Raw genomic sequence first — 26665 nt, forward strand, 5'->3', positions numbered from 1 at the left:
GCACTAGTACAAACACAATAACAGAACAGACTTAGCCAGTACACAATTACTAGCTAAATAACATATCAGTACACCTTGTACATAGTTACACACTCGTAGGTTTAGATAGCATTAGCAACACTAGCTAATGAACATAGGCAGAATAATATTCCATGCGCAGGACGAAGTAACAGGTTAGCGCGATGCAATGTAACGTCAAGTAGCTAACGCGAGTGGGCTAACCTAGCAACAACTACGGTAAAAACGGGCTAAATGCTAGTTAACATTTCACTCTTCTAACACAAGCATAACTCAGGCATATGTCAGTTTAAACTATGGAACTAGCATTATTTCGTCATAACTTACATCTCCATAGACGCACACATTGAACACAGGGTGAAAAGTTAGCTTCAACAACATGAGAGCTCAACACTTTGCGAGACTACTCCACTCACGGAGCGCGCCAGACTGAGGTAACATTACGCGGGACTCTGTGATGATGATGTCATTGACATGCGTCCTTCAATTACCAAAATAAGAGTCTCTGAACATAGGAAGGAGAAATAAACTTAATAAAACAGAATAAGTCCAGAGCCTTTTGTACAGCCGCCCCCGAATGTCCACAGTACATTTGCTCAACTCAAAAGGCGACTACTCTAAACATCAGTCAACGGGGCTGACTGTCGTCTCCAACCGGAAGGGCCGGCAGGATAACCAACCGGGCGACCGGCCGGGTGTACGTTCTGTCCTTGACCTTCACGTCTGCTGACCTGACGCGACCATCAGGACTGGGGTGAACCTTGACAATGTGCCCAATAGGCCACAAGGCCCTCGGCAGCTGGGGGTCGACGATCATTGCCACAGATCCCTCTGTGACGTCGGCTGGTGATGACTGCCACTTTGACCGCGTCTGCATCCCAGGTAGATACAGTCGGATGAAACGGGCCCAGAAGTGGTCCGCGAGCACTTGTGCATGCTTCCACCGCCGGCGACTGAGGAGCTCCTCCTTGGGATAGACCACCTGAGGCAGGGAGCCGTCAGGCCGCCCCATCAGCAGGCAGTTGGGTGTCACGGGGTCTGGATCGCTGACATCGGATGGAACATAGCCCAGCGGTTTAGAGTTCAGCATCCCCTCAACTTCAATGAGGACGGTGCGGAGGACCTCTTCTTGCTGGGGCTGTGCACCGACTGTGGTGTACAGTGCAGTCTTCACTGATCTTATCTCCCGCTCCCACACGCCCCCGAAGTGAGGAGCAGCAGGAGGATTGAAGTGGAACTGGATTTTCTGTGGGGCAAGGAGCTGCTGAAGGTCAGCGGACATCGCCGCAAAGGCCTCACCCAGCTCCCTCTCGCCACCTTTAAAGTTGGTGCCCTGGTCTGAATAGAGCTCAGCAGGTGTTCCCCTCCTAGCAATAAACCTACGCAGGGCCATCAGGAAGGAGTCGGTGTCAATTGAGGTCAGGACATCCAGGTGTACAGCCCTGACAGTGAGGCATTTGAATATTATTCCCCACCTCTTTTCTGTGCGACGACCCAGTCTGACCTCAAACGGCCCAAAGCAGTCGATGCCTGTGGAGTGGAAAACAGGCTTGAAGAGCCGGAGGCGGGCTACAGGTAAGTCGGCCATTTGGGGTACGGTTGGCCTCGCTTTCCAACGGCGGCACTCTGTGCAGTTTCTTTGGAAGCGACGGACTGCCTCTCTTCCTCGCAGAACCCAGTACGTGCGTCGGATTTCAGCGAATACACGTTCGGGTCCAGGGTGCTTCAGACGGCTGTCAAAGTCCTGTACGAGGAGGTGGGTCACTGGATGTGAGGGATCCAGGACCACAGGGTGTAGGCTAGTGTAGGCCAGGTCTTCAGATCGGCGGAGACGACCACCGACCCTGATGAGTTCAGTGTCATCCAGCTCTGGGGACAGGTTCAGGAGGCGGCTGCTGCGCTGAACGAGTTTCCCTGCTTTAAGGAGGCGGAGTTCTTCGGGGAAACTGTCCCGCTGAGCTCTACTAAGGAGAAGTCTCTCAGCTTGGCGATAATCCTCTGCCTTAGCGCAGTTCTCCTCTGTAGCCGCCCCGTGTAGCTCCCGGACAGTGGCTTGTAGCAGCTCCTTCCATGTGCTGTACTGGTGCAGGTCTGAATCTGACTGATCGGCAGCCACAGAACTCACGCCACAGAAAGTGGATTTGCGCAGCTCCGTAGCCTCTGGGGTGTCCTTCACTGCACTGGTAGGATCGGAAGGCCACTGGTTAGAATCCTTCAGCAGAAAGGGGGGCCCTTGGCTCCATCTGTTGGGTCGGACCAGGTCCTGCAGAGCTTTGCCACGAGTGATGTCGTCGGCTGGGTTTTGTGCCGAGTCAACATATCGCCATGTGTGCTGGTCGGTCAGTTCTTGAATCTCTGCCACGCGGGTGCCCACGAAGACCTTGAAACGGCAGGATTCCGAACGCAGCCAGGTCAACACTGTAGTAGAATCAGTCCACATTACTGTCTTCTTAATCTCCAGGGTGAGCTCATCACTAAGGAGTTTGGAGAGCTGGGCTCCTGTGAGTGCACCGCACAGCTCCAGCCGGGGCATTGAGTGCAAACGCCTTGGGGCTACCCTGGAGCGGGCCAACACAAAGGCCAGGTGCGCCGTGCCGTCATCGTCGACTGTTCTGAGATACGCCACTGCCCCATAGGCCTGCTCCGATGCATCACAGAATATGTGCAGCTCTCTTTCCCTCACTGAGGCAGCAATGTTCTTTGGTGAGTAGGGACGAGTGAGGCTTACTTGAGGGAGGAAGGACAGCTCTTCTTCCCAGTCTCTCCACTGCCGGACAAGGTCTGGAGGCAGCTGGGTGTCATCCCAGCCTCTATGCTTTTCCCACAAGCTTCTCACCAGCATCTTGGCTCTTGTAGTGTACGGCAAGATGAAGCCTAAGGGGTCATATTGACTGGCGAGAACCTTGTAGATATTGCGCATGGTAGGCTCACCATACTGGACTGGACGGTGTTTGTACCTCAGCATGTCCGTGGAGAAGTGCCAGCTTAGGCCTAGTGTGGTCTCCGGAGTGTCCGAATTGTCCTGTGCGAGCCAGAGTTCAGCGCTGTTGGACCGAGCGTCTTCAGGGAGGTGGCTAATGACACTAGGTTCGTTGCTGGCCCACTGGCGCAGCACAAAACCAGCGGAGGACAGGAGGGCTCTTAGCTTGTCCACTAGGTCCCGTGCTGTGGTGGTGGAGGGAAGACTCTGGAGGCAATTATCCACATAAAAGCATCTCTCAATGGAGTTCCTCACCCCGTCCCCTGGCTGGCTGTTGTCTCTTGCGTGGCGTTGTAAGGCGAACGTGGCACAGCATGGGCTACACGTAGTGCCAAAGGGGAGCACCTGCCACTCGTATACTGTTGCCGGCTCATCTTGGCACAGGTCACGCCACACAAAGCGCAGGAGAGGGCGATCTTCGGGTAGCAGGCGGACCTGGTGGAACATGCTCTTTATGTCTCCGCTTATGGCTACGGCATGTTCTCGGAATCTGAGGAGGACTCCAAGCAGCGATGCCCCCAGGGTCGGTCCAGGCAGGAGGTAGTCGTTCAGGTTGTGCCCTCGATATTGGAGGGAGCAGTTGAACACAAGGCGGTGTGTTTGTCATTATGGCTAACTAGGTGGTGGGGAATGTACCATGCCTCATCCCCTCGGTTAAGCTCTGATGGGTCAAGCTTGACAACTGACCCGCCCTGGATCAACTTCTCCATCTCCGCCCGGTACACCTTGGCCTTGTCAGGGTCTCTCTGGAGTCTTCTCTCTACTCCCCTCAGGCTAGGCATGACAGCCTCGGGGGCAGCCTGGAGGCGGGGCATGTCTCTGCGGCGCAGCAATGGGGTGGCATAGCGCATTATGCCATCAACCTCGACACGGGTGGTTTTGTCTTCCAGATAGCTGACAGCTAGGTGGTCTTGCTGAGAGCGTGTCACTACTTTACTGCTTCTGAGTGGTATAACATCAGTCTGCCAGAGTTTCTCAACATGCCTCATAAGCTCGCTCTCCTGCTGCGGGACAGAGGTGAACAGGCACTGCTGTTGTGAACTGTTCAGTCGGCAGACGACGCTGGAGGGGCCCTGTAGAGTCCAGCCCAACCGGGTGTGGATAGCAGCAGGGCCACCGGGGGGTCCCAGACGCACGGGCTCAATGGGAGTGATGAGGTGTGGGTGGTCACTGCCTATGAGCAGCAGTGGCTTGACCTTCTTGAATGACTGGAGAGGTACTCCTGACAGGTGCTTATACTTCTTCTGCAGGGACTCTGTCGGGTATGTATGATCAGCGAGGTCGATGTGATCAGCTGTGAAGGCATTGGTGATGCGATAACGCGTCTTTGACCCAACCTTTGGTGAGAGGAGGAAGGAAACACAGTTGCCTTGCAGGGTTTGCACCTCCTGCCTGATAGTACGTAGAGGCAATGTTTCTGGTGTGCCTTGGAGGCCTAGTCTCCGGGCGGCGGTTGGTAACAGCATCGTCCTTTCTGACCCGTCGTCCAGCACTGCATATGTATCGATGGTGCAGTTGCCATGGTACAGGGACACTGGAATGACTTTCAGAAGGATTCTGCTGCCCTCTGTTGGTCGGTCGAGGTATAACACCCTTGTCGATGCCTCACCTCCATCCGGAGACACCACAGCCTGTGTTCCTTTCTGCTGCCCCGTGTTGACATCATGCAAAACTTGTAAGTGGCGACCACCGCACAGCCTGCAGGGCTTCATCAGGTTGCACTGTGCTGCTTGGTGTGAGCGGGCGCAGCGCCAGCATCTTTTGTTGGTTTTTATCCACTCGGTCAGCTGCTCTCTGTTGAGTTTACTTATGGCTGTACACTGGCTCAGGTGGTGTTCACGGTTATCACAGAAGGCACAATAAGGTAGAGGCTTACCTTGAGTGGGAGAGCTGCTGGGAGGTTTCATCTCTTTAGATGTGTTCTGTGATCCATGCAGCACGGTGACAGGACGTTTCCCTGATTTCTTGTGCAGCCACGGGCTGTGTTGGTTGTCTTTGGTCATTGGGGTCGAGGATAGCTGACCATCGACATCTTGGCACCACGACTCATACTTCAGCCATTCAGCCAGGTCGTGGAGGGTATGGGTATTACCTGACCGGCTGATCATGCATCTGCGGAAATCCGCTCGTTGCTCGGGGGGTAACTTACCGAGCAGACGAACCACATGAGAACCGCACTGCAGCTCCATTTCTCCATCAGCGCCGAGTGTCTTTAACATGCCCACGAGTGACTGGATTTGGAGGGAGAATCTCTCAAAGGCAGCCACATCTCCACCTTTGATGTCAGGTGAGTCCATTACTGTGGCTATTCGCCTTAGCGCTAGCTGGTGGGGCTGGCCGAACTTTTCATTCAGCGCCATCATGGTGTCGGTGAAGGGGGTCTGGGAGTGAAGGTAAGCATCAGCTATCAGTTTGGCCTCTTCCAACTTAAGGTGGTCCGTGAGTACTTGGTACTTAAACAGTTCTGAGCTGTTAGGGGGTAACAAGTTCTCTAAGGCGATCTTGAGATGAGCAAACTCACCAGGGTCTCGATGTGAGAGGTTGGGAATTGTTGGACGAGGGCCACGGTATGCTGTGTCCACGATGGTGCTCTGATAAGAGGGCCTGGAGTACATGGACGTCTGCCTTGGCATGTATAGGGGACGCTGAGGAGGTGGCGGTTGTTGCACAGGTGGGTTAACAGGCACTTCATACGGCGTTGAGGTGAACCTGTGTTGTGCTGGAGCCAGACCGGGCCAGGTAGGAGGCTGTAGAGGGGAGGCAGCAGGAGCATAGATAGCGTGTCTAGCCCCAATTGATCTCTGGGCTGGGGCTGCTGGCCGCGGCTGGTCTGGCGCTAACCGGTTCTGGTTGGCTAAAGTCTCATCTTTCAGAACTTGCAGTTCACTCATAAGTCTATCTAGGCGTTCGATCTCAGGTGGGACGCTGGTTGCGTCCTCGATGCACAGCGGCGGGTGTGGGGGAGGCCAGTCATCATCTTCTTCGGTGTTCACTGGGTCCAGGTGGTTGTTAGGAGCCTCTTGTAGCTGTTGGAGGCTGTGTGCAGTACTGACCAGCTGTCGCACGTCTGTGTGGACTGATTTGAGTTCTTCCATGTAGGCTGACATACGCTGGTGAGACTGCTGAAGCAGGCGCCGTTCACGCTGGATCTCCTCCAGTTCTGCTCTGAAGGCTGTGGCTTGGGTTTCATGGCGCAGGCCATAACCGGGGGTAAGATGTTCACGTGACCTCTCATCTCCTCTGTCTTGATGTAGCTGGCGGGCTAGCTGTTCCTCTGGTTCATGCAGCATCTGTTTCGGTGCGAGGCATGGGTCACTTTCGTGGAGGGCAGCATCCCAGTCCAGCCCAGGGCGTAGTGGAGTTGAATAATGAGAGGTGGGGGTGGTCTTCTCGGCCGCTCCTTTCTGGTGAATCATCTGTTCTCTTTCGTGTCCGTGCCAGTGAGCTCCAAGGCCACGGGGGTCAACTTCATAGTCTTCATAACGAGGAGGGGGGCGTCGCCGGCGTGCACCATAAGCTTGAACATCCATCTTGATTTAGATTGAGTGTGATGTAGATCCGGCTCGAAGGACCATCAATGTGGGTGAGGGTTAGTGGTTAGGTAGAATGTTTAGTAGGACTGTATAGGGCTGTTCAGTTTTGTCATCACACACAATCTTGAGTGCCGGCCAGAGCACTACTTCATGGCCAGAATGTCCATAGCAGGAGAGGTGTAGTAGATGCAGAAGGATGAGACGAGACACAGGCTCCGCGTGCGGGTGGCCAGGGGCCAGTATATTGAAGCTACTCAGGTTACAATTAGTGTGGTTATCTGCAAATAAATGAGACAGGGAAATAATGAATATAAAGCTAATACAAAGCTGGTTAGTAGCTACAATATAGCCTGTGCACGCACTAGTACAAACACAATAACAGAACAGACTTAGCCAGTACACAATTACTAGCTAAATAACATATCAGTACACCTTGTACATAGTTACACACTCGTAGGTTTAGATAGCATTAGCAACACTAGCTAATGAACATAGGCAGAATAATATTCCATGCGCAGGACGAAGTAACAGGTTAGCGCGATGCAATGTAACGTCAAGTAGCTAACGCGAGTGGGCTAACCTAGCAACAACTACGGTAAAAACGGGCTAAATGCTAGTTAACATTTCACTCTTCTAACACAAGCATAACTCAGGCATATGTCAGTTTAAACTATGGAACTAGCATTATTTCGTCATAACTTACATCTCCATAGACGCACACATTGAACACAGGGTGAAAAGTTAGCTTCAACAACATGAGAGCTCAACACTTTGCGAGACTACTCCACTCACGGAGCGCGCCAGACTGAGGTAACATTACGCGGGACTCTGTGATGATGATGTCATTGACATGCGTCCTTCAATTACCAAAATAAGAGTCTCTGAACATAGGAAGGAGAAATAAACTTAATAAAACAGAATAAGTCCAGAGCCTTTTGTACACTCGTATCACCAGCCTGTCCCTACCGATCATCACCATGTTCAGTTGCCTGCTGTCTATCCAACACACACACACACGTTTACACACATTCATTTCTATCAACAACCCCCTTGGCACTAATCATAGGCTGTGTTTATGTCTCTGCAACATGTTGTAGTGCTGCTTGTGTGTGTGTGTGTATGTCTCTGAAACATGTTGTAGTGCTGCTTGTGTGTGTGTGCGCGTGCGTGCGCGTGTGTGCGTGCGTGCACACCGTGGTAGCCTGCCAGTCACACTGCCGGAGCAGAGCCCGAGAGGGGAAGCGACGCATTAGACACAAGGCAATGGCTCCCACCGAACACGCCAAACGATTTCCTCATCAGACGCTTTCAAGGGCCTCCGTGCGTCTGTCTGTTGGTCCGTCTGGGCTGTTGTGTTTTGTTGACAGTTGCGTTTTTATTTCCTCTTGTGGGGGATTAAACCTCGTCTCCACTTCTGCGAGGCAATTAGTCTTTGTTGTGCTCTAAAGTAACCTTCCCTGGTCTCTGTCAGGATGGGAAGTAGTGATCAAAGTCCACCTGAGGGACTTCAGCTGAATGGGGCAGTCTGGCTGATTTTGGTTCTTATTCGGAGAGCGCTCATTTCGAATGCCAGGGCACTCCTCCGCTGCATTAGTGTCCCCAGCAACATCAGTGTGTTTGACTGCTGCTGACGGGAAGCCGTGCTGCCAAGTCAGCTAGATTTAAATTCTGCCGAAGTTCTTCTTCAAAGTACCGCCGTTCCATTACTGTCCGACCCTGGAGGAACTCTGCAACTTTATCGATCCCGCGCGCACACACACACACACACACACGCACACACAAATGCACCCCTAGTCCTAGCCAGGCCCTGCCTGTCTCTGTCTCGTTAGCTACAAACAGGGCCTCATTTCATTTTAAACCTTTATTTCTACTCGTAAAGCACTGGGGTTTCCCTCATTTACAGTGTTGACGAGTTCACACAAATACCTAAATAACAACAGAACAAACACAATACGTAATAATAATAATAATAATAATTAAAAACAGTTACAGGTTGAAGTACGCTTCACTCAGCTCATCCTAGTCCCTCAGTTCAGTTCTGCCTCAAGCTCTGCCTCATCTTCCTCTCCTCAGCTCTTCCTCATCTTCCTCTCCTCAGCTGTGCCTCATCTTCCTCTCCTCAGCTCTGCCTCATCTTCCTCTCCTCAGCTCTGCCTCATCTTCCTCTCCTCAGCTCTGCCTCATCTTCCTCTCCTCAGCTCTGCCTCATCTTCCTCTCCTCAGCTCTGCCTCATCTTCCTCTCCTCAGCTCTGCCTCATCTTCCTCTCCTCAGCTCTGCCTCTGCTCCGTCTTTCTCTTGTTAAACCAGGAGCATATTAGTTGGTCTGGTATGAAGTGACATGCTTAGATACTTGGTGGATCGTGGAATAAGAATAGAGATGGGTTTGTGTGTGTGCGTGCGTGCGTCGGTTCCATGCATGTGTGCTGCTTCTATGTGTGTGTGTGTGTGTGTGTGTGTATACTCACCTCTCTCTCTCTCTCCCTCCTCCAGCCTACAGCACCTTCTACATCGTGGGTCTGGTTCTGTCCATGCAGATCCCCTTCGTAGGCTTCCAACCAATCAGAACAAGCGAACACATGGCGGCCGCAGGTACAGTACATTCGCCTACTGTAGGTGGAGAGACCGTGGCTCAAGAGGTAGAGCGGGTCGTCCAATGACCGCAGGGTCGGCGGTTCGAATCCCGCCTCCTCCCCTCCACATGTAGGAAGTGTCCTTGAGCAAGACACTGAACCCCAAATTGCTCCCAATGAGCAGGTTAGCACATTGCATGGCAGCTGGCCGCCATTGGTGTGTAAATGTGAGAATGAGAGGCCATTGTAAAGCGCTTATATATGTGCACTCCATTTACCATTTACTGTAGGGATGATGTCTCTTTATCTCTCATCCAGTAGGTCTATAATGTCATATCCTTGAACACTGTATAGTGTGTGTGTGTGTGTGTGTGTGTGTGTGTGTGTGTGTGTGTGTGTGTGTGTGTGTGTGTGTGTGTGTGTGTGTGTGTGTGTGTGTGTGTGTGTGTGTGTGTGTGTGTGTGTGTGTGTGTGTGTGTGTGGGGGCGAGTGTTGCTGTAGCTGGTTGATTAGATAACTGCCGACTGTTGGTTGGAGTGCTACTTGGCTTATCTTGTCATCAAGTGCTCTTTGGACACCAAGGACCTCTACTGCACCACTCTCATAGCCTGTATGTGGGCATATCTGACAAACAGTGCAGGCTATTGTTGTAGCCTGTCTTGTTCACGTACAGAGTAGCACGACCTATACAGCTATTGCTTTCCAATTATAGTTACAGTACATGTTTGGCATTTAACTGACACCGTTGAGTCTGACTTTTATAAGTGCTTTCATTTCAATCTCCCTCTCTCTCTCTGTCTCTCTCCCTCCCTGCTCTCTCTCTCTCTCTCTCGTTGTCTCCCCCTCTCTCTGTCCCTCCCCGCTCTCTCTCTCTCTCTCTCTCTCTCTCTCTCTCTCAGGTGTGTTTGCGCTGCTGCAGGCCTACGCCTTCCTGCAGTATCTGAAGGACAGACTGACCAGACAGGAGTTCCAGACCCTCTTCCTCCTGGGCGTCTCCCTGGCCGCCGGGGCGGTCTTCCTCACCGTCATCTACCTGACCTACACCGGTGAGTCCAGGCACCATGGTCATCAGAACCATGGTCATCAGAAGCAGTTCGTCTACGTGACCCTCTTTAAGCATGGATATTGTAACCCTGAAGAGTGCACTGTGTGCTGAACGAGTTAGAGTTTCTTTAGGAGTTTTTTTTTTTACATAGTCATTTACTGTACCTGACATAAACAGTTGAATCTACATACCTGACACATGCAGGTGGCTTGGCTGCATATGTTCACGTGATCCGGTGTGTTTTCAGGGTACATCGCCCCATGGAGTGGTCGCTTCTACTCCTTGTGGGATACTGGGTAGGTACAGTGATGGTTACAACACAAACACAACACAAACAAACTGCCCCAGCAAAGCCAGAATGCTGAGAGCTACGGCGAGGCCTTGACACATTTCACAGAGAGATTTCCAGCTCACACTAACTTCCATATTCAGTCAGTCATCACCATATCATCCTCCTACCTTCCTTTGATTGGAGTTGATAGTAGCTTTTGGGGAAACACAAGAAACTTGCCACAGGTAAGGGATGTTATACCTCAGTACAACAGACTAACCAGCAAGGATGATCTTTTTGGGACCCACACACACACGATCACACACACACACGATCTCAAAGGTAGAGTTGACCTTGTTAACACTGCATTAATTTCTCTGTCAAGGCTCATGTAATCTCTTTACCCCCTCTCTATATTGTATCTCCACAGCTATGCTAAGATCCACATCCCCATCATCGCGTCGGTGTCGGAGCACCAGCCCACCACCTGGGTCTCCTTCTTCTTCGACCTGCACATCCTGGTCTGCACCTTCCCAGCAGGCCTCTGGTTCTGCATCAAGAACATCAACGACGAGCGCGTCTTCGGTGAGATCCTGAGACGGTCCCCGCAGCTAAACTAGGGCTGGGTTAAAAAAATAAATTAATCGATTCTGAATCAAATGATTCAGAAACTATTCATGAATCCCAAAATCGATCTTTTATTTAATGAATGAATGAATAAATGAAGGAATTAATCCTTAGGACGAAATTAATCCTTAGGAGGAATTAATTCAATTATCCCTAGGTCCTAGTCCCTACTCCCAAGACCTGAGACTCTAGACCCTACTCCCTAGACATCTGCTCTAGATCCAGACTGAAAATTTATGTTTGTGCTTCACACTGTGTATGTGTGTCTGGGTCTGTGCATGTGTGTGTGTGTGTGTGTGTGTGTGTGTGCGCCAAGCCAAATACTGTCCGGTTGGCGAGTGTGTCCAGGTGATGTAATCGGACTCTCGTTGCCATATAAACACACAACTGCCTGGCTAGCTGAATCTTGTTGTAACGGAGATATCTGCTGAAAAAAATGGACAGATTCCATGGACAGATTTAGCTACTACATATGTGGACTTCACATGCATTTTAAAGGTAGCTCAGTAATCAATGGCGATTCTGAGGTAAAGCAAACTTGCCAACGCTACTCAGGAATGTAAGGAATGCTAGCACTGCTAGCACGTCACGTTGGCATAGCAACAAGAGTCCGATTACATCACCCAGAGACATTTTGGCAAAAGTGTTTGGCATGACGTGTAATTGTGTTAGACTAACGTGCTGGATAAAAGGATGGTCTTGGAACTTCCCAAGTTCCCTGTGAGTGAGCACATGGTGGTCTGACCCTGCATTGAAGCCTGTCTCTCTGCTGCCCCCCAGTGGCGCTGTACGCCATCAGCGCCGTCTACTTCGCCGGCGTGATGGTGCGACTGATGCTGACGCTCACGCCCGTGGTGTGCATGCTGTCTGCCGTGGCGTTCTCCAGCGTGTTCGAGCACTACCTGGGAGACGACATGAAGAGGGAGAGCCCCCCCGCCGAGGACAGCGGTGACGAGGACGACAAGAGGAACTCTGGGAACCTCTATGACAAGGTCAGGGGTCAGACAAGAGGCCACGGAGATGGCAAAAACCTTTATCTGAAGAAAAGATTCACATTAAAGGGACCAGGGCCTGGGATTTTCAATATTTAGATTGTTGTTGCACTTAACTAGAAGTGTACCAGAAGGACGCAGACGATCCAGACTCTGTTCTGGGCACTCCGGTTCCACGTAAGCGCCGGTTTAGCATTAGCCGACTTGCTAGTGGAAAGGTGATGGAGAGTAACCATTTGAATGTCGTTTTGAGGAATTTTAGGGAGGTTTTGACGCAGCTAAAGCGGATTCTCCAAAGTGCCCGGAATAGAGTCAGAAGCACCTGCGTCCTGCCGCGTAAAAACACGCTAAACGCCGAAAATCAAGGCCGATCCCTTTAACCGCTGTGACTGAACAAGCATGCGTGCGCGTGTGTCTCCCCCTGCAGGCCGGGAAGGTGCGTAAGCACGTGTCGGAGCAGGAGAAGGCCGAGGAAGGTCTGGGCCCCAACATCAAGAGCATCGTGACCATGCTGATGCTGATGCTGCTCATGATGTTCGCCGTCCACTGCACCTGGGTCACCAGCAACGCCTACTCCAGCCCCAGCGTGGTGCTGGCTTCATACAACCACGATGGGTAAGACACACACACACACACACAGGCCTCCTGCAAATGCATTTACACATACGTCTCATTTGAAAACGACGGCTACAAAAGCACGCTTTTGTCTCCCATCCTAAGATCCCTCTTTGTGTTTTGTGCGCGCTCAGCTCTCGGAACATCCTGGACGACTTCAGGGAGGCCTACTATTGGCTGCGTCAGAACACGGACGAGCACGCGCGCGTCATGTCCTGGTGGGACTACGGCTACCAGATAGCAGGAATGGCCAACCGAACCACGCTAGTGGACAACAACACGTGGAACAACAGTCATATAGCGCTGGTAAGAATGGCAACTTCATCACTCGGCCATCAGTCCTAGCAAGAACCCTGGCAACACTTTCTATTGAGGTCTGGGTGATCTGCAGATGCTCAAACTATCAGTTAATGGGAAGTGCCTTTTCGGGGGGATATTTAAGCGAATTTCTTACATTTCCCCACTGTCATTCATCATGCCAGATTGTTTGTCAAATCTTCACCGTTCAATTTTCGCCTTTCGCATAGGGTCCTAAAAAAAAAAGACGACTCGTTCCTTTAACTATCAATTTCAACTATCTGAGGTTAAGCTTAATGGACAGTAATCTATTGATAGGAATAATGTTTGCTGGTAGTGGATGAAGTAAGGATTGTGGTAGCACTGCTGTTTGTCCAACATATTGTAGAAAGCTCCTCCCGGCAGAGGATTGTCCCGATTGGTTGTTGTCGTGCATGCGCATGGTGCCACCACGAGTCACTCTCATCTCTCCCTCTGTCTCTGCCTGCCCAGGTGGGCAAGGCCATGTCGTCCAATGAGAGCGCTGCCTACGAGATTATGAAGTCGCTAGACGTGGACTACGTGCTCATCATTTTTGGGGGCGTGATTGGCTACTCTGGCGACGACATCAACAAGTTCCTGTGGATGGTCAGGATCGCCGAGGGGGAGCATCCCAAAGACATCCGGGTGGGTTAAACCAGACATGAGCTGCTACGCTCATCTGGAAACGCTTCCTGCATATTCCAGAGACATCAAGGTGGGAGAGAAACTCCTGTCTGCACTAGGGAGGAAGACAATTCTATCAATACCATGATGGGAACTACAGAAGGGAATTCTCAAATAGCTAATTAGGCCTCAAGTGTAGAGTCTGCTCAAGGGTCTATTCAAAGCCCATGGAAAACCTGGTGAATAAAATTACCAACGTACCAGTGCTTGATAAATAATTTACAGTTTTAAAGTTCCTCCTCTCTCTGTCTTTCCTCTTGGTCCCCTAATGCTGTTCATCTGCCCCCCCCCCCCCCCCCTCCTCAGGAGAGTGACTACTTCACCCCCCAAGGAGAGTTCAGGGTGGACAAAGATGGCTCCCCCACCCTGCTGAACTGTCTCATGTACAAGATGTCCTACTACCGTTTTGGAGAGATGCAGGTAGGCAGCCGCCCTCCCTGACCCTGTAGCCCACTATGAGCTTGGTGGTGTTAGTGTACATACAAGCACTAAGCTCATTTTATCCATCCTTTATTTTAGTATGTTCAGACCTCAGTCTCTGTTAATCATCAACTTTATTTAGCAGACTCTGGTCCATAAATCACATACATAGAAATCACATTAATGACACTAAAATACCTAAAATAAATAATAATTAAACACTGGAAAAGAGCAAATAAACAAATAAAACATACACGTGATATGGAGATTCAAACAATGGTCTCTCTGTCCCCTCCCTAGCTGGACTTCCGGACGCCACCGGGCTTTGACCGGACGCGGAACGCGGAGATCGGGAACAAGGACATCAAGCTGAAGCACCTGGAGGAGGCGTTCACCACGGAGCACTGGCTGGTCAGGATCTACAAGGTCAAGAAGCAGGAGAACCGCCAGCCGCTGGACCACAAGCCCCGGCTCTCCAGCACCACCAAGCAGAAGTACACCTCCAAAAAGGTGAGAACGTCATGCACCCGAGCTGGGCGGAATCCACTAGAACACCTCCTTGGGTGAAATACCCAGTTGGAGCAGGTGGAATTCTGAGGGCACCGCCAGCCTGGTTTACAGTAGCTTTGCAGGCAAAAACAAGACCATGTTAAAGTCCCTCAAAGGACAGTTATGTCATCTTTGATATTTGGGCTAATTTCTTACATTTCCCCACTGTTATACATCATGCCAGATTGTTTATCAAGGCCTTCACTGTGTCATTAGATACATTAGCGGTTTTGTGTTGCCTTTTTTCGCTGCCCATAGGATCCCATTCATTTTCAAAGTATGTCTTAAACCCCCTTGAAAAGCGTTATATTAAGTCCATGGATGTTATGCATCACTGCAAACTACTCGGCCCGTGTCTCAAATAGCTAGTGAATTTTGAATAGGAATCAAGTTCTTATTTTGTGTAAAGGAATCAAGTTTCAGTCAGTGGGGAGTGAGGTTTTCAAATCACTGTGCCATTCAGAAATGTCATTGGACAATGTATCAAAACATGCCTGCACCAAAACTTGGAGAGTTAACAATTTGACCTGCCGACTGACTGCCAATCAATAAACAATACAGACACGGAGAAAACAGTGCAAGATTTTGTGTCTGTGAAGAAACTAATATTTTTTGATGGGATGGACCCTACATCGGTAACCTGACGCGCCAGATGGTTTGTTGGATGAACCATCCAACATGCAGTGCAGTGATGCATAACATCCATGGACTTAATATGAAGATAAACATGCATTTTCAAGGCAGGAAGTGCCAGGAAGCCCCTTACCGGTCTCAGTAGAATGTTGTCTTGTGAAATGAATCGCCATCCCCATGTGTTGACGTGTTAGGCATGGCTAGGAGGATGTAAACAATCGTCTAGCTTTACCGCGCATGCTCGCGCTCTCTACAACGTGCGGCGGATGTTTACAGTGAGAAAGGTATGGTAACAAAATAGTTCTGGCTCAAATGGAGCTTTTGTTTCAATATTCGGTTTGATAATGCGATAAATTTCACGACAGCATAATGACACCGGTAAGATCACACCCTGCGCTTCCTGCCTTGAAAATGCATGTTTATCATAGTTTTTAGCAGAGGCCCATAGACCTCCATAAAGGGGGTGCGCGCACAGAGGAAAAAGAAGCTAGCTTCCTACTGCACGGATCGGTTAAATGTTGGTGTGTACGGATCGGTTTCATTGAGGACAAAGCGACATTTGAGCTAAACCTGCTATGACAGCGGCGTTCCCCTTTAACATCAAAAACAACGGAAATGTCTTAAGTCCAGACTCAACATATAAGGCAAACCAAGGCTCTCTTGTTTGCTTCACTGCTCTGAAGGGTTTCTGGTGATGGAAGTAGTGAAGATCCACGTTAATATCTGACCGTGTCCTCTTCTCCTCCTCTCTCCAGACTGCAAAGAGGAAGCGTGGATACGTGAAGAACAAACTTGCCCTGAAGAAAGGCAAGAAACTCACTAAGAAATCCGTCTAGCCCCTCCTCAGAAGGTGCTACGGATGGGAGAGAGAGAGAGAGAGAGAAGGGGGGAGGAAAAAAAACACAAAAACATTCAAAACGCAACAAGCAAGTAATCGGCCAATCAGAGATGAGCATTGAACACCAGTGATCCGCTGACATCTGAATGACTCTGCATCGAGGTCCCGGTCTGCGGTTTCCACGGTGACGGGAGGCTCGGCAACCACACTGACCCCCGCCAGGGGTAGGACGAGGAGGAGGGGTGTGGGCTAGTCCGAGACCACGCCCCCATTGGTTTTAACCTGAGGAACTTTAACCTTTGACTCGCATTTCTTTTGTACTTGAAAATGTCATGGTGGGCTTTGGCCTGGTGATATCGGAAGGGGAGTTGTCCGATACCAGGGAAGGGGTAGGATAGAGGCAGGGGATGGGGCAGGACAGGAAAGGGGCAGCCAGCATATTTTGGGATTCACACAACCTACCATATAACCCACTCCCCCCAGGAATCTGAACACCAACAACAAACACAGCATAATGATCAAATCAGTGAAAGAACTAGATGAGCTGGGAAATTATTGCGCCAAAGACATTCCATACTGTACACCAGGCTGAACTTGTTACCTTTAAAACCATAAGAAATGTCAGGAAGAGAATAGAGAGAGAGAGAGGGAGGCAGAGGAGGAGGGAGGGAGGAAGTGGTAGTGGCAGCTGGTTCTGATGCATGCTCTGAATGGTACTAAATAATACTGTTGGATATGACTATATCTGGTCAAACGTACAGTCAACTCATGAAAGACCTCATGCCATGTTCTGTGCTGGATTCTCGTTGTGGTTTGAAATAAAACATTTTTTTAAAGTCAGGCAATTGGCTCTACGTATGTAACAATACTCAGTGCTCCTCGTCTCTTTTGTCCACAAGTATCTCAACTTGTCTCACATTTTTACTCCCATCACCAACTCTGCTTCTGGGTTCTTCTGTCATGGTCTTCACCTGCCTGAAATGAAACGTGAGTGCCAGGGTGGGCCTGGTCCACCAGGCTGCCCGCACTCCGCCTGCTCAGAAAACACTGGGTCCCCTAAAGCTTGGCGAGCACTGTTCTGTGAGAATGCTGACCAGGTTTGTGCTGGTTGAGAGGGTTGTACTGCAGACAACAGTGAGTTCATATCAAACGTTTCCAAAATGGTGAGTCAGAGAGAGATGTGTCTGTATGGTATTTATTACATGAACGATGGACGTGACATAGCGTCCTATCATGAAATGAAATGCAAAAATGTTATATATATGTCAAGGTTTATTCCATCAATTGTAACAAAATTAAATGGATGCTGGTGTGAGGATGAAAGATGCCTTTTTGAATAAAGAGGTTGAGTTCAGATGTTTGTTGTCACTTTTTGTTCAAACCTTCAAGCACTTGTATCAATCGAGAACTTGTAATGCTGTGCTTCACCTGGCCACTAGGTGGCAGCGCTTTCCTTATTAACTGCAAACTCTTATTACTGCATTTGCCTTCATCCTAAACCACCACACTCCAATGGAGTATGGCTCTGTCAAATACCAATGTCTAATAAGCCCTTGTACCTATGATAATCTTTTGTGTAATAGCTTCATCTTCACCATGTTGCGTTCACCTATGTCCGGTCAACATGTGTAGTTGAGGGTAAATTTGAAACAACCTAGGGGAGAGAACACTAAAGAGAACAAGACCAGCCACACAGAAGGTTAAAAGATGAAGAGGCAGACAAGATCATCATCAGATCTTTATTCTAAACAAATGCAGATCTTTAAATCCCGCACCGGGGCTCTTAAGACTACCTTCTCTAAATTGCATAGGTTAGGTTGCTACACAGGTGGACAGGACGAGTGTTTGCTGGAAGCTGTGTGGCTGGGACACCACTCCTCCCACTCGGAGACATTCACACATCAGAGGGAAGGGATGTGAGGAAGGCTGTGATCCTACGTCGACCGAAGGACATGGGAGCTGGACTCATCACCAGACTGGAATCAAATACACAATTCAAACCACTGAAAAAGCTTGAGGAGAGCCTGATTTACTAACATCTGTTCCATTGGAATAATACCAAACTACCAAAGTCTACAGGCACAGCAAATCAAGTCAAGCGCACCACAATAAACTCACATCTGTAGAATGCATTGCTCCTACCTAGGTCTGCTCTTCAAAAAACTCACCTCCCCCATAATCCCAAGTGTTTGATAGTGTTTAGTTTAGATAATAATGATTCCTAATAGTGAATATTAAGGAAGTATAATGAAGCAGAACATACTGAGGGTGATCTGTCCTCTGGATTGACTAATGGGTAGGATAAGCAGCATGGAGTGGTGTTGGGGCAGGTCCCTTCTCTGTTAGGAAAGGGTTTGGCATTGTCAGTCTCTTTAGGCTGCAAGCCAAATTATGATTAGGAGATTGGATTTAGTGGTCAAGGGTAAGAAATTTAAAAGGACCCAGCGCTCAATGAGATTATGACTCATATCACACTGGGTTAGGTAAGTGTTGAGCAGCAGCTCTGTCAAGGCTGTGTGAGGGAACACGTTTTCTGGGTAGATGATGCAAGATGTTTTTCCAGATGGTTATATGCTAATGGTCAGGATTATCTCCACACACCTTGATGGTGGATGGAAGACTCTGAACACCAGAATATGTCCTTGTTCAAAACCTTAAATACAGTCATCACATCTACATAGTTGTATTTTGGTGTACTGTGTTATTGACAGTTTTGTGTACAGTCTATTGGGCATGAATACAGAATACATACATACCTACATACATGTGTACATACATACATACATACATACATACGTACTGTACATACATACATACATAAAACATGCATACAGTGCAAACATACATACATCCATACATACAGTGCATGTGCAAAATCTCCTGTGCCCAATTACATTGTACAGTACATGTGCAAACTAAGGAAATGCATGTAGGGGCAGTAGCATGTAATCTGATATTTGGATCTACTTTATAAAACAAACAGGAAGTACTGTTCCATTGAACTGAACCAGCTGCTTCCCGTTTCCAAACAGTCCTTCTAAAAATGGCCGACGGTCTTGTCTCCAGGAGAATAAGGAAACAGAGAGCTTTTAAATAGGGCTTGTACAGTATTCTTTACAACATTGTACTATATCACACACTGTATAGACTCATGGTATAGTATTATCTAGACTCATGGTATAGTATTATCTAGTATAAGTACAGTGTTTGACTGTGTGCAGAGACAGGGCAGTTTCTGATGGTGACCAGTGTTGGACCAGCTCCCTGCCCAGTCCTCTGCTAGTCTTTGGCACGTCTCATTGTCATTGTGAATATCAATTACACACACAGGCTTCACCCTCACAGGCTTCAGTCTCCTCCTCCTCCTCCTCCTTTCTCCCCTTCTTCTTCTTCTTCTTCTTCTTCTCTCCTCTTCTCATCCACGTAGTCTCTTCTCCTCGTTGTCATGGCGACCCTCCGGGCATGCTCCCCGATGGACAGCTAGCATACCGCTCCAGGCTGCTGGTCAGTGAGTCTTCCACAAGGGGTTGTGATACACCCATCCCTCACTCTGGACACACACACACAGAGACACACACACGCATACACACACACGCATACACACACACGCATACACACACACACGCATACACACACACACACACACACACACACACACACACACACACACACACACACATACAAAAGAATAATTTACTTTGTCATACCAGATACACTATTTGTCATACCATTTGTTATAGTAGGTTTAGGGTTAGGGTTAAATGATATGTTCACTATTTTGGACTTTAGGGCCTTTTCTCGCTCTGTTTTACAAGCTGACATGTAGAGACCATCATTTCCCTGATCGCCTCAGTATTGAGTTAGCTTGTTGTTCTGCACGTGCGCACTCAGCTACAATGACAGTCAATGTGGCAGTCGAGACATTGGGAAAAGTATGATCAATGTGCTTTTCCGAGACAGGAAGCACGGAGTGCAATCTTACCAGTCTCAGTATGCTCTCCTGTGAAATGTACAGTATCACAATCAAAAACCAAATGTTGAAACAAAAGTTCTATTTGAAACAGAACTATTTCACTGACCGCACTACCTCATACCTTTGGCACTGTGAACCTCCGCACTAGGCTACTGTACGTTTGAGAGAGGAGGAGTGCCACTTGAAAAGCAGCTGATCACAATTAGGATACAAATCCTGACCTCATGTTGGAGTTTACTAGCTCACTCTCTACTACTAGATAATTGTAATTGGGTACTGAGCAATTAGCAGTAACGTTTCACTGTGACTGTACACCGTACATTACCTGTGACAGATATAGGAATCTTGAATCTAGATAGATAGCTACTGACTACGTGTAAAGCAGTACATTTGTAATCTTTTAAAAAAGCAATGGTCCGTACTTTTTTCCAAAGTCTCAACTGCCCCATTGACTTCCATTGTAGCTGAATGGGCGCCTGCAAAACTGTAGCTAGCGCCAAACTGAGGCCATCAGGGAAAATGAAGTCTCTTCGTGTCAGGTTCATGTGAAACTGACCAAGAATAGGCCCTAAAGTCCAAAATAGTGACCTTAACCTTTAAAGCTAAGGTGAGGGTTAAGGCTCTGTTCACGGGGCCTCACCTCCTTGATGAAGTATTTGGGTTTCCAGGGGGTCTTGGCGGCGGCCCTCTGCCGGCCCTCCTGCCGCTGCCTCTCCTCAAGCTGATGTTTGTGCTCCGTTGCCGTGTCGATGTCTCCCGTCCTCAGCGACGCCGTCACGTGCTGCCACAGGCTCCTGTCGGCCAGGGGGGAACAGTCACGTCGAAGTCAGCCAACTTTTATTCATAGCGCGTACGACACGGCTGTCCATACATATTACATCAATAACAACAACAAAAAACATTTTAATGAACAAAGAGCAAAGTCAGCCGCCTGCTCCTTGCGGGATGAAACAAAAATGTAATTCAGTTGAGTGAGAGAGAGCATCTGTCAATTTGTCGCTGATCCAACACGCTGTCTCCGCCAAGTGAAGCGACGGAGTTGAGAAATCTCTGTAGAGAGGACCTGTCCCTGACTGACCTCTTCCTTAACGCTGTGGAGAGACAGGTTCTCTTAATGCTCAGCGTGACTACCGACACACTAATGAAGGCCTCTGACTCACTCCACCTCTAAAGGAGAACATCCAACCCTGGCAGCCAGACTCATGCCATTCACTCACCTCATTACAGAAATCACATGCAATACTGCATGAGGAGGAGAGAGCACAGAACAATCGAATTAAAAGGATGTGTGTGTGTGTGTGTGTGTGTGTGTGTGTGTGTACATGGGTGTGTGTGTGTGTCAAGGTTATAATATTTTTGTTTTTTTCATTCATTTTTTATCGTTTTAACTTTTTTTCAATTTCAGTTTAGTTTTAATTCATTTTTAAAGCAGGTTTGCTAGTTTAGTTTAGTTATTTTTTGAAAATGCTTAGTTTTAGTTTAGTTTTTATTAGTTTCAGTATCAGTTTATTTGTGTATTTTTTTCTGCGCTACCCTCATGAGGCTATCCTGATCTCACAAGCTGAAGTTGTTTCTCTCATTGTAAAACAAATTATCTGGCGTACATTAGGTTACTTCTGCGCATGGGTACAGCAAAAGGTGTAAAAAATGGAGGATAGATTTAATATTCACCCAAAATACTAGGCTAGTGTATGAAATGAAGAAGACAAAAACTCTATAATGACATTTTCTCTATAATTTTAGTTTTTTGTTTGTTTGTTTTGTACAGACACAATACAGCTTTCGTTAGTTATGTTTTTTTGTAAAGCCTAGTTTTTATTTGTATTTCAGTTAACCAAAATGAAATTGATACACTCTGGTCTTGGTCATGACTTGCACACCCTTGGAATCATAGACTCCCAATTCCCCCTTTGGACTTTCTAGAACAGTGGACAATTGTGCTTTTAACAGCATTGTTGCTCTTAGAAAACACGTGCTTGAGCCTCCCATCTACTGTAAACTGTACAGTTTCCCTTACTATGATCAGCTGAGTATTTTCAATTAAGGTGCATTGAATTATAGCATATCACGATGGACATTAACATATCCAGAGGCAGATCAGTCATACTAGGCATGAATATGACTCCTGCTAGTCACACTAGCATATGTACAAGCTATTCACTGACCCTAACGGCACCTCTGATGGTAACATAATTATTCTAACTTTTTTTTTACTTCAACGTTTTGACTGTCAACAGAGTTAACTCTGTGACCTCACATCTCTCAGTCAGTCAGTCAGTCAGTCAGTCAGTCAGTCAGTCAGTCAGTCAGTCAGCCAGTAGTCAGTCAGTCAATCAATCAGTCAGTCAGTCAATCAGTCAGTCAGTCAGTCAGCCAGTCAGTCAGTCAGTCAGTCAGCCAGTCAGTCAGTCAGTCAGTCAGTCAGTCAGTCAGTCAGTCAGTCAGCCAGTCAGTCAACAAGGGCCTTCCATCTTCACACAGACACCATGTCGCAAGGCTGTCGGAAAATCAATCAGCCGACGTTTATCTAACTACAACATAAATAGTGTATAAGATTGAGCCCCCCCACCCCGCCCCTCACCGTGATTCAAACTGGCCCTGTTTCGCCACAGGACGGATCTTCTTCTTGATGATTGGCAGCTTGGTGGTGTCAATCACCTTGGTCTCCCCGCTGCTATAGGTGAACTCCAGGGTTCCGTTCCACTCCCCCTGGGCCTTGCACACAATGGTCCCTGTCTGGTTGTGCTTAACTTCGGCTGTCACTCTGGAAATACGGGTCGTAGTTATTAACTGAGCGCATGCGCACACTCACACGCACGCATGCTCACCCACACGCACGCACGCACACACACACGCTGTGCCCACCTGTGCACCTTCCCTCCGTAGAAGGGCTTGGTGTGGAAGGTGACGGAGGCAGAGTAGCCGCTCTTGGCGCAGCTGATGGAGACCTTGCCCCCAAGCTCCACCCAGGGCACGGTGAGGATGGAGCGGGCGTAGGCACAGGGCAGCGTGAACACGTACTCCTCGTCATGCTCCAAGAGGTAGAGAACACCTGGGGGGTGGGAAGAAAGACAGAGAGAGAGAGGGAGAGAGAGAGAGGAGGGAGAGAGAGAGAGAGAGAGAAAGAAGAAGAGAGAGGAAGGCAGAGAGAGAGGGAGACAGAGAGAAGGAGAAAGAGATGTGATGAGTAAATTAAAGTAGGATTTCACCTTCTGTACACCACATTGCATTGTTTCCCTGGAGCGCTCGGCACGGTTCCACAGTCTCTGTGGCTGTGCTGTGAGGGCCAGAGGGGATCTGGTCCAGGTAGAACCTGAGGGAGGAGGGCCTAGTTTGGATCTGCCCGTTTCTCCCTCACTTGCCCAGCCTGGCCTGGCTCTGTTCTTCAGCCCAGCCTGGCCTAGCCTGGCCTTCTCCAGCCTAGCCTAGCCTGGTCTCTTCCCACAGCCTAGCCTGGCCTGGTCTCTTCCCCAGCCTAGCCTGGCCTGGTCTCTTCCCACAGCCTAGCCTGGCCTGGTCTCTTCCCCCAGCCTAGCCTGGCCTGGTCTCTTCCCCCAGCCTAGCCTGGCCTGGTCTCTTCCCCAGCCTAGCCTGGCCTGGTCTCTTCCCCCAGCCTAGCCTAGCCTGGCCTGGTCTCTTCCCCCAGCCTAGCCTGGCCTGGTCTCTTCCCCCAGCCTAGCCTGGCCTGGTCTCTTCCCCAGCCTAGCCTGGCCTGCCCCCAACCCCCCCAGGCAGTTACATAAGAGACATCTGTCTCTGCTGCAGGAATCGGCCTAGGTCTGACAGACACACATCTGTTTCCCCGAGGTAGGAAGAACGGGTCGGCTCAGCCCCCTCCCCCCATTCCGCTCCGCCCCCCCGGGTTCCTCCTCCAGAAGGTCCGCTGGCCGGCATGCTGCAGGAGGCCCTCCTCGGGGCAGTGCCCTTCTGGGCATCGCAGGGTCAACATTTGCTCCTGTTGCGCCCGTATTTCCCCGCGGTCAGAAAGTGGCTGGCGTACAGAGCCAGTCGTGCGTGCCCGTGCCCAGGCTAAGAAACACCGGGACACAGTGTTCGCAATTAAAAGTTCAGTGTCCATCTGTGGGCCACCACCTCTCCAAGAATCTCGGGCCGTTCTGGTGAAGCTGGGTTGCATACAGTATACAGTAGCAGAATTCGTTGTGTTTTCAAATGGCTGCAGGGTACTGTGAAGAGAGACTCGTGACTGCTATGACAAAGAGCCAATAAAGGACATTCCGTGCTGTCAACTTCAGAAAGACAGAGTGTATTCATTTAATCCCGGGGTGTGTTACAGTACAGTGTCTCCTCAATATGAATCGCATGAATCCACAGTAGCTGGTGAGAAGTGTCAGGGAAGCTAATAGGGAGCAAATCTACAGTCGGCGATGTAGGTCTTCCAAGTTAAATATATCCTCTTCTTCTTAGCCGTCAGAGCTCTTCTCTTTACAGTATGCCTGCTAAGTGTTTATTACAGATTCTTTAAGATCTTCACCACAGTGGTGAGTTTGTTTCGACTCTCAGGAGCCGTCCCACACCCCCGCACCATATGACTGCTCATTAGCATAGTGTGTAGATCACCACTCAGGGGGGGCCAGGAGCGCGATCGGCCTCGTTACAAATGAACGACTGTCCTAATTACAGCTCGGCCTGATTAGCTCTGAGCTAAGGCTAGCACGGTAGATCCTCTCTCTGTCACACTCACACACACGCATGCACACACGCACGGATGGACATGCGCGTGCACACACACACACTCACACATTATGCAGACTCTGTCTCTCACACAAAATAGAACATATTTATTATAATAATAGCATATTTGATGATAGCTAGCTTGCTAAAAGAGTTTAATAATTCAGTGCCTACTGCTGGCACTGACATAACACTCATCTCTCCGCTGTAACGTTACCCCAGCATTACACGTGTGTACAATCGATTGCTCTGGTGAGTTCTACACATTGGCAGTGGATGAGGTAGATGAGGTCCCCACAACCACACACACACACACACACACACACACACACACACACACACACACACACACACACACACACAGTCATCCACTGAGCTGGCGCACAGAACAGCTGCTGACTGGCTAATTAAAGAGCGTATCTGCACCAGTGAGCAGTGTGTGTGCGTGTGTGTGTGTTGTAACAGTCTGTTCCTCAAATGTGGTTTGTTGAGCGCCAGCCAGGGCAGGGGAACCCTGGCAATATTTATAATCTGTCTGAGTCCCAGGCTATTACACAGGATGTATGTATCATCACTTCACATGAACCCACAGCAAGCTTGTAAAGAATCACACTTCAACACCATGGCACACATTTCATGCATGTATTCTGAACCAAACACTGCACACAACTGAAACACAGTCCAACTCCCAGTAGCAGGTGGCAATGTCCCAAAAAATCCAACAATGCAACAATGTCCCAAAATTCCACCAGCAGGTGGCACCACCCTAAGTCGTTGGATATCGCACCACAACGGAAGTCCTTTATCCAGCCCACTCTGGCGTGGTAAACAGCAGTAAATAGTCACAGTTCAAAATACAGTCACAGTTCAATTCGTTTGTTCATCAGTTCACCCATTCACAAATACCCTGAGTACTCCATAATTCTGGCAGAGATCAATCTTGGCCCAAAACGTAAAATCATCCAACCAGAGCCACCGCACAAAGAAAATAAACGGATCAAACTCACTTTGTCGTCCAGTCAGTTTAGTCTGCGGGTGACGTCACCCCCCCTTTCTCCCTCGAATGCGGAAGACAGGAGGAGCCGGCAACGGCCCGTGTCCCCCCCCCCCCCGAAATCCACCGAAGGAACAAACAATGAGCCTCCAAAATAATAATCCACCGAGGTATTTGAAATATAAACCTTCCATAGGCTTCCTCCCGTTCACAAGGCTATAATCCACCGCGCAATCGGCTGGGGTTCCGTGTTGGAAGACTAGAAGGTAGCCTATACCTTATAAGGCTCTATGCACACCCTTCGCGCTACCATACGACTGACCCCATCTTCCAATTTCCCGGCTAGCTATACCTACTTCCCATTGGTAGGAGGCGGACACCGGACTAACAGGCATACATATTCATGAGCCCAAACGGGAACGTGCTCCATGAACGGGAACGGGCAGAGCACGTTACACTGTGTGTGTGTGTGTGTGTGTGTGTGTGTGTGTGTGTGTGTGTGTGTGTGTGTGTGTGCATGCGCGCGCGTGTGTGTGTGTGTGTGTGTGTGTGTGCATGCGCGTGTGTGTGTGTCCATGTAGGGACAGAGGCACACCTCTACAGTCTTCAGGTTAAGGTGACGCTTATGGAGCAGAGGAGAGATGGCAGCAGGAGTCTTTGTGAGAGAACAGATGATGTGTTGTTTCATTATTCATGCTACTCACATCGTACGCTAGGGACTCTGAGTGCCTGGAGCAGCGCAAATGAAATATGCAATCACTGCATTGTACAGCACCATTGTACAGGTTGAGCAATAATAACCAAGAGCTTGTACTGTAAAAGCTTTCTGGCTAGGGATATTTCTGTTGTTGATAGCTTCAGAGAATATCCTGTAGCAATACGAATTACAAAATATTTTGGACGTATTCCTA

At 49.1% G+C, this 26665-nt stretch overlaps 2 protein-coding genes across 2 annotated transcripts in view; one reads left to right on the forward strand and one right to left on the reverse strand.

The window, feature by feature from the left end:
• Positions 1–17301, forward strand: part of stt3b (STT3 oligosaccharyltransferase complex catalytic subunit B) — a 31102-nt gene extending 13801 nt beyond the window's left edge. The window contains exons 6-16 of the mRNA XM_084444368.1: positions 9024–9122; positions 10003–10149; positions 10396–10444; positions 10850–11004; positions 11827–12038; positions 12466–12653; positions 12788–12959; positions 13443–13616; positions 13962–14075; positions 14376–14585; positions 16013–17301. Of these exons, the coding sequence (XP_084300494.1) occupies positions 9024–9122; positions 10003–10149; positions 10396–10444; positions 10850–11004; positions 11827–12038; positions 12466–12653; positions 12788–12959; positions 13443–13616; positions 13962–14075; positions 14376–14585; positions 16013–16093 (1601 nt within the window). The 3' untranslated portion in view covers positions 16094–17301. The remainder of the gene's footprint in view (positions 1–9023; positions 9123–10002; positions 10150–10395; positions 10445–10849; positions 11005–11826; positions 12039–12465; positions 12654–12787; positions 12960–13442; positions 13617–13961; positions 14076–14375; positions 14586–16012) is intronic.
• Positions 17302–19513: 2212 nt separating this feature from the next.
• osbpl10b (oxysterol binding protein-like 10b) overlaps positions 19514–26665 on the reverse strand; it is a gene marked incomplete at its 5' end in the record, with an annotated part of 35101 nt that continues 27949 nt past the window's right edge. Inside the window, 4 exons of the mRNA XM_084444513.1 lie at positions 19514–19645; positions 20709–20862; positions 22650–22832; positions 22934–23120. Of these exons, the coding sequence (XP_084300639.1) occupies positions 19601–19645; positions 20709–20862; positions 22650–22832; positions 22934–23120 (569 nt within the window). The 3' untranslated portion in view covers positions 19514–19600. The remainder of the gene's footprint in view (positions 19646–20708; positions 20863–22649; positions 22833–22933; positions 23121–26665) is intronic.

The sequence above is a fragment of the Borostomias antarcticus genome (assembly GCF_949987555.1).
Source record: "Borostomias antarcticus genome assembly, chromosome: 10".
Taxonomy (NCBI): domain Eukaryota; kingdom Metazoa; phylum Chordata; class Actinopteri; order Stomiiformes; family Stomiidae; genus Borostomias; species Borostomias antarcticus.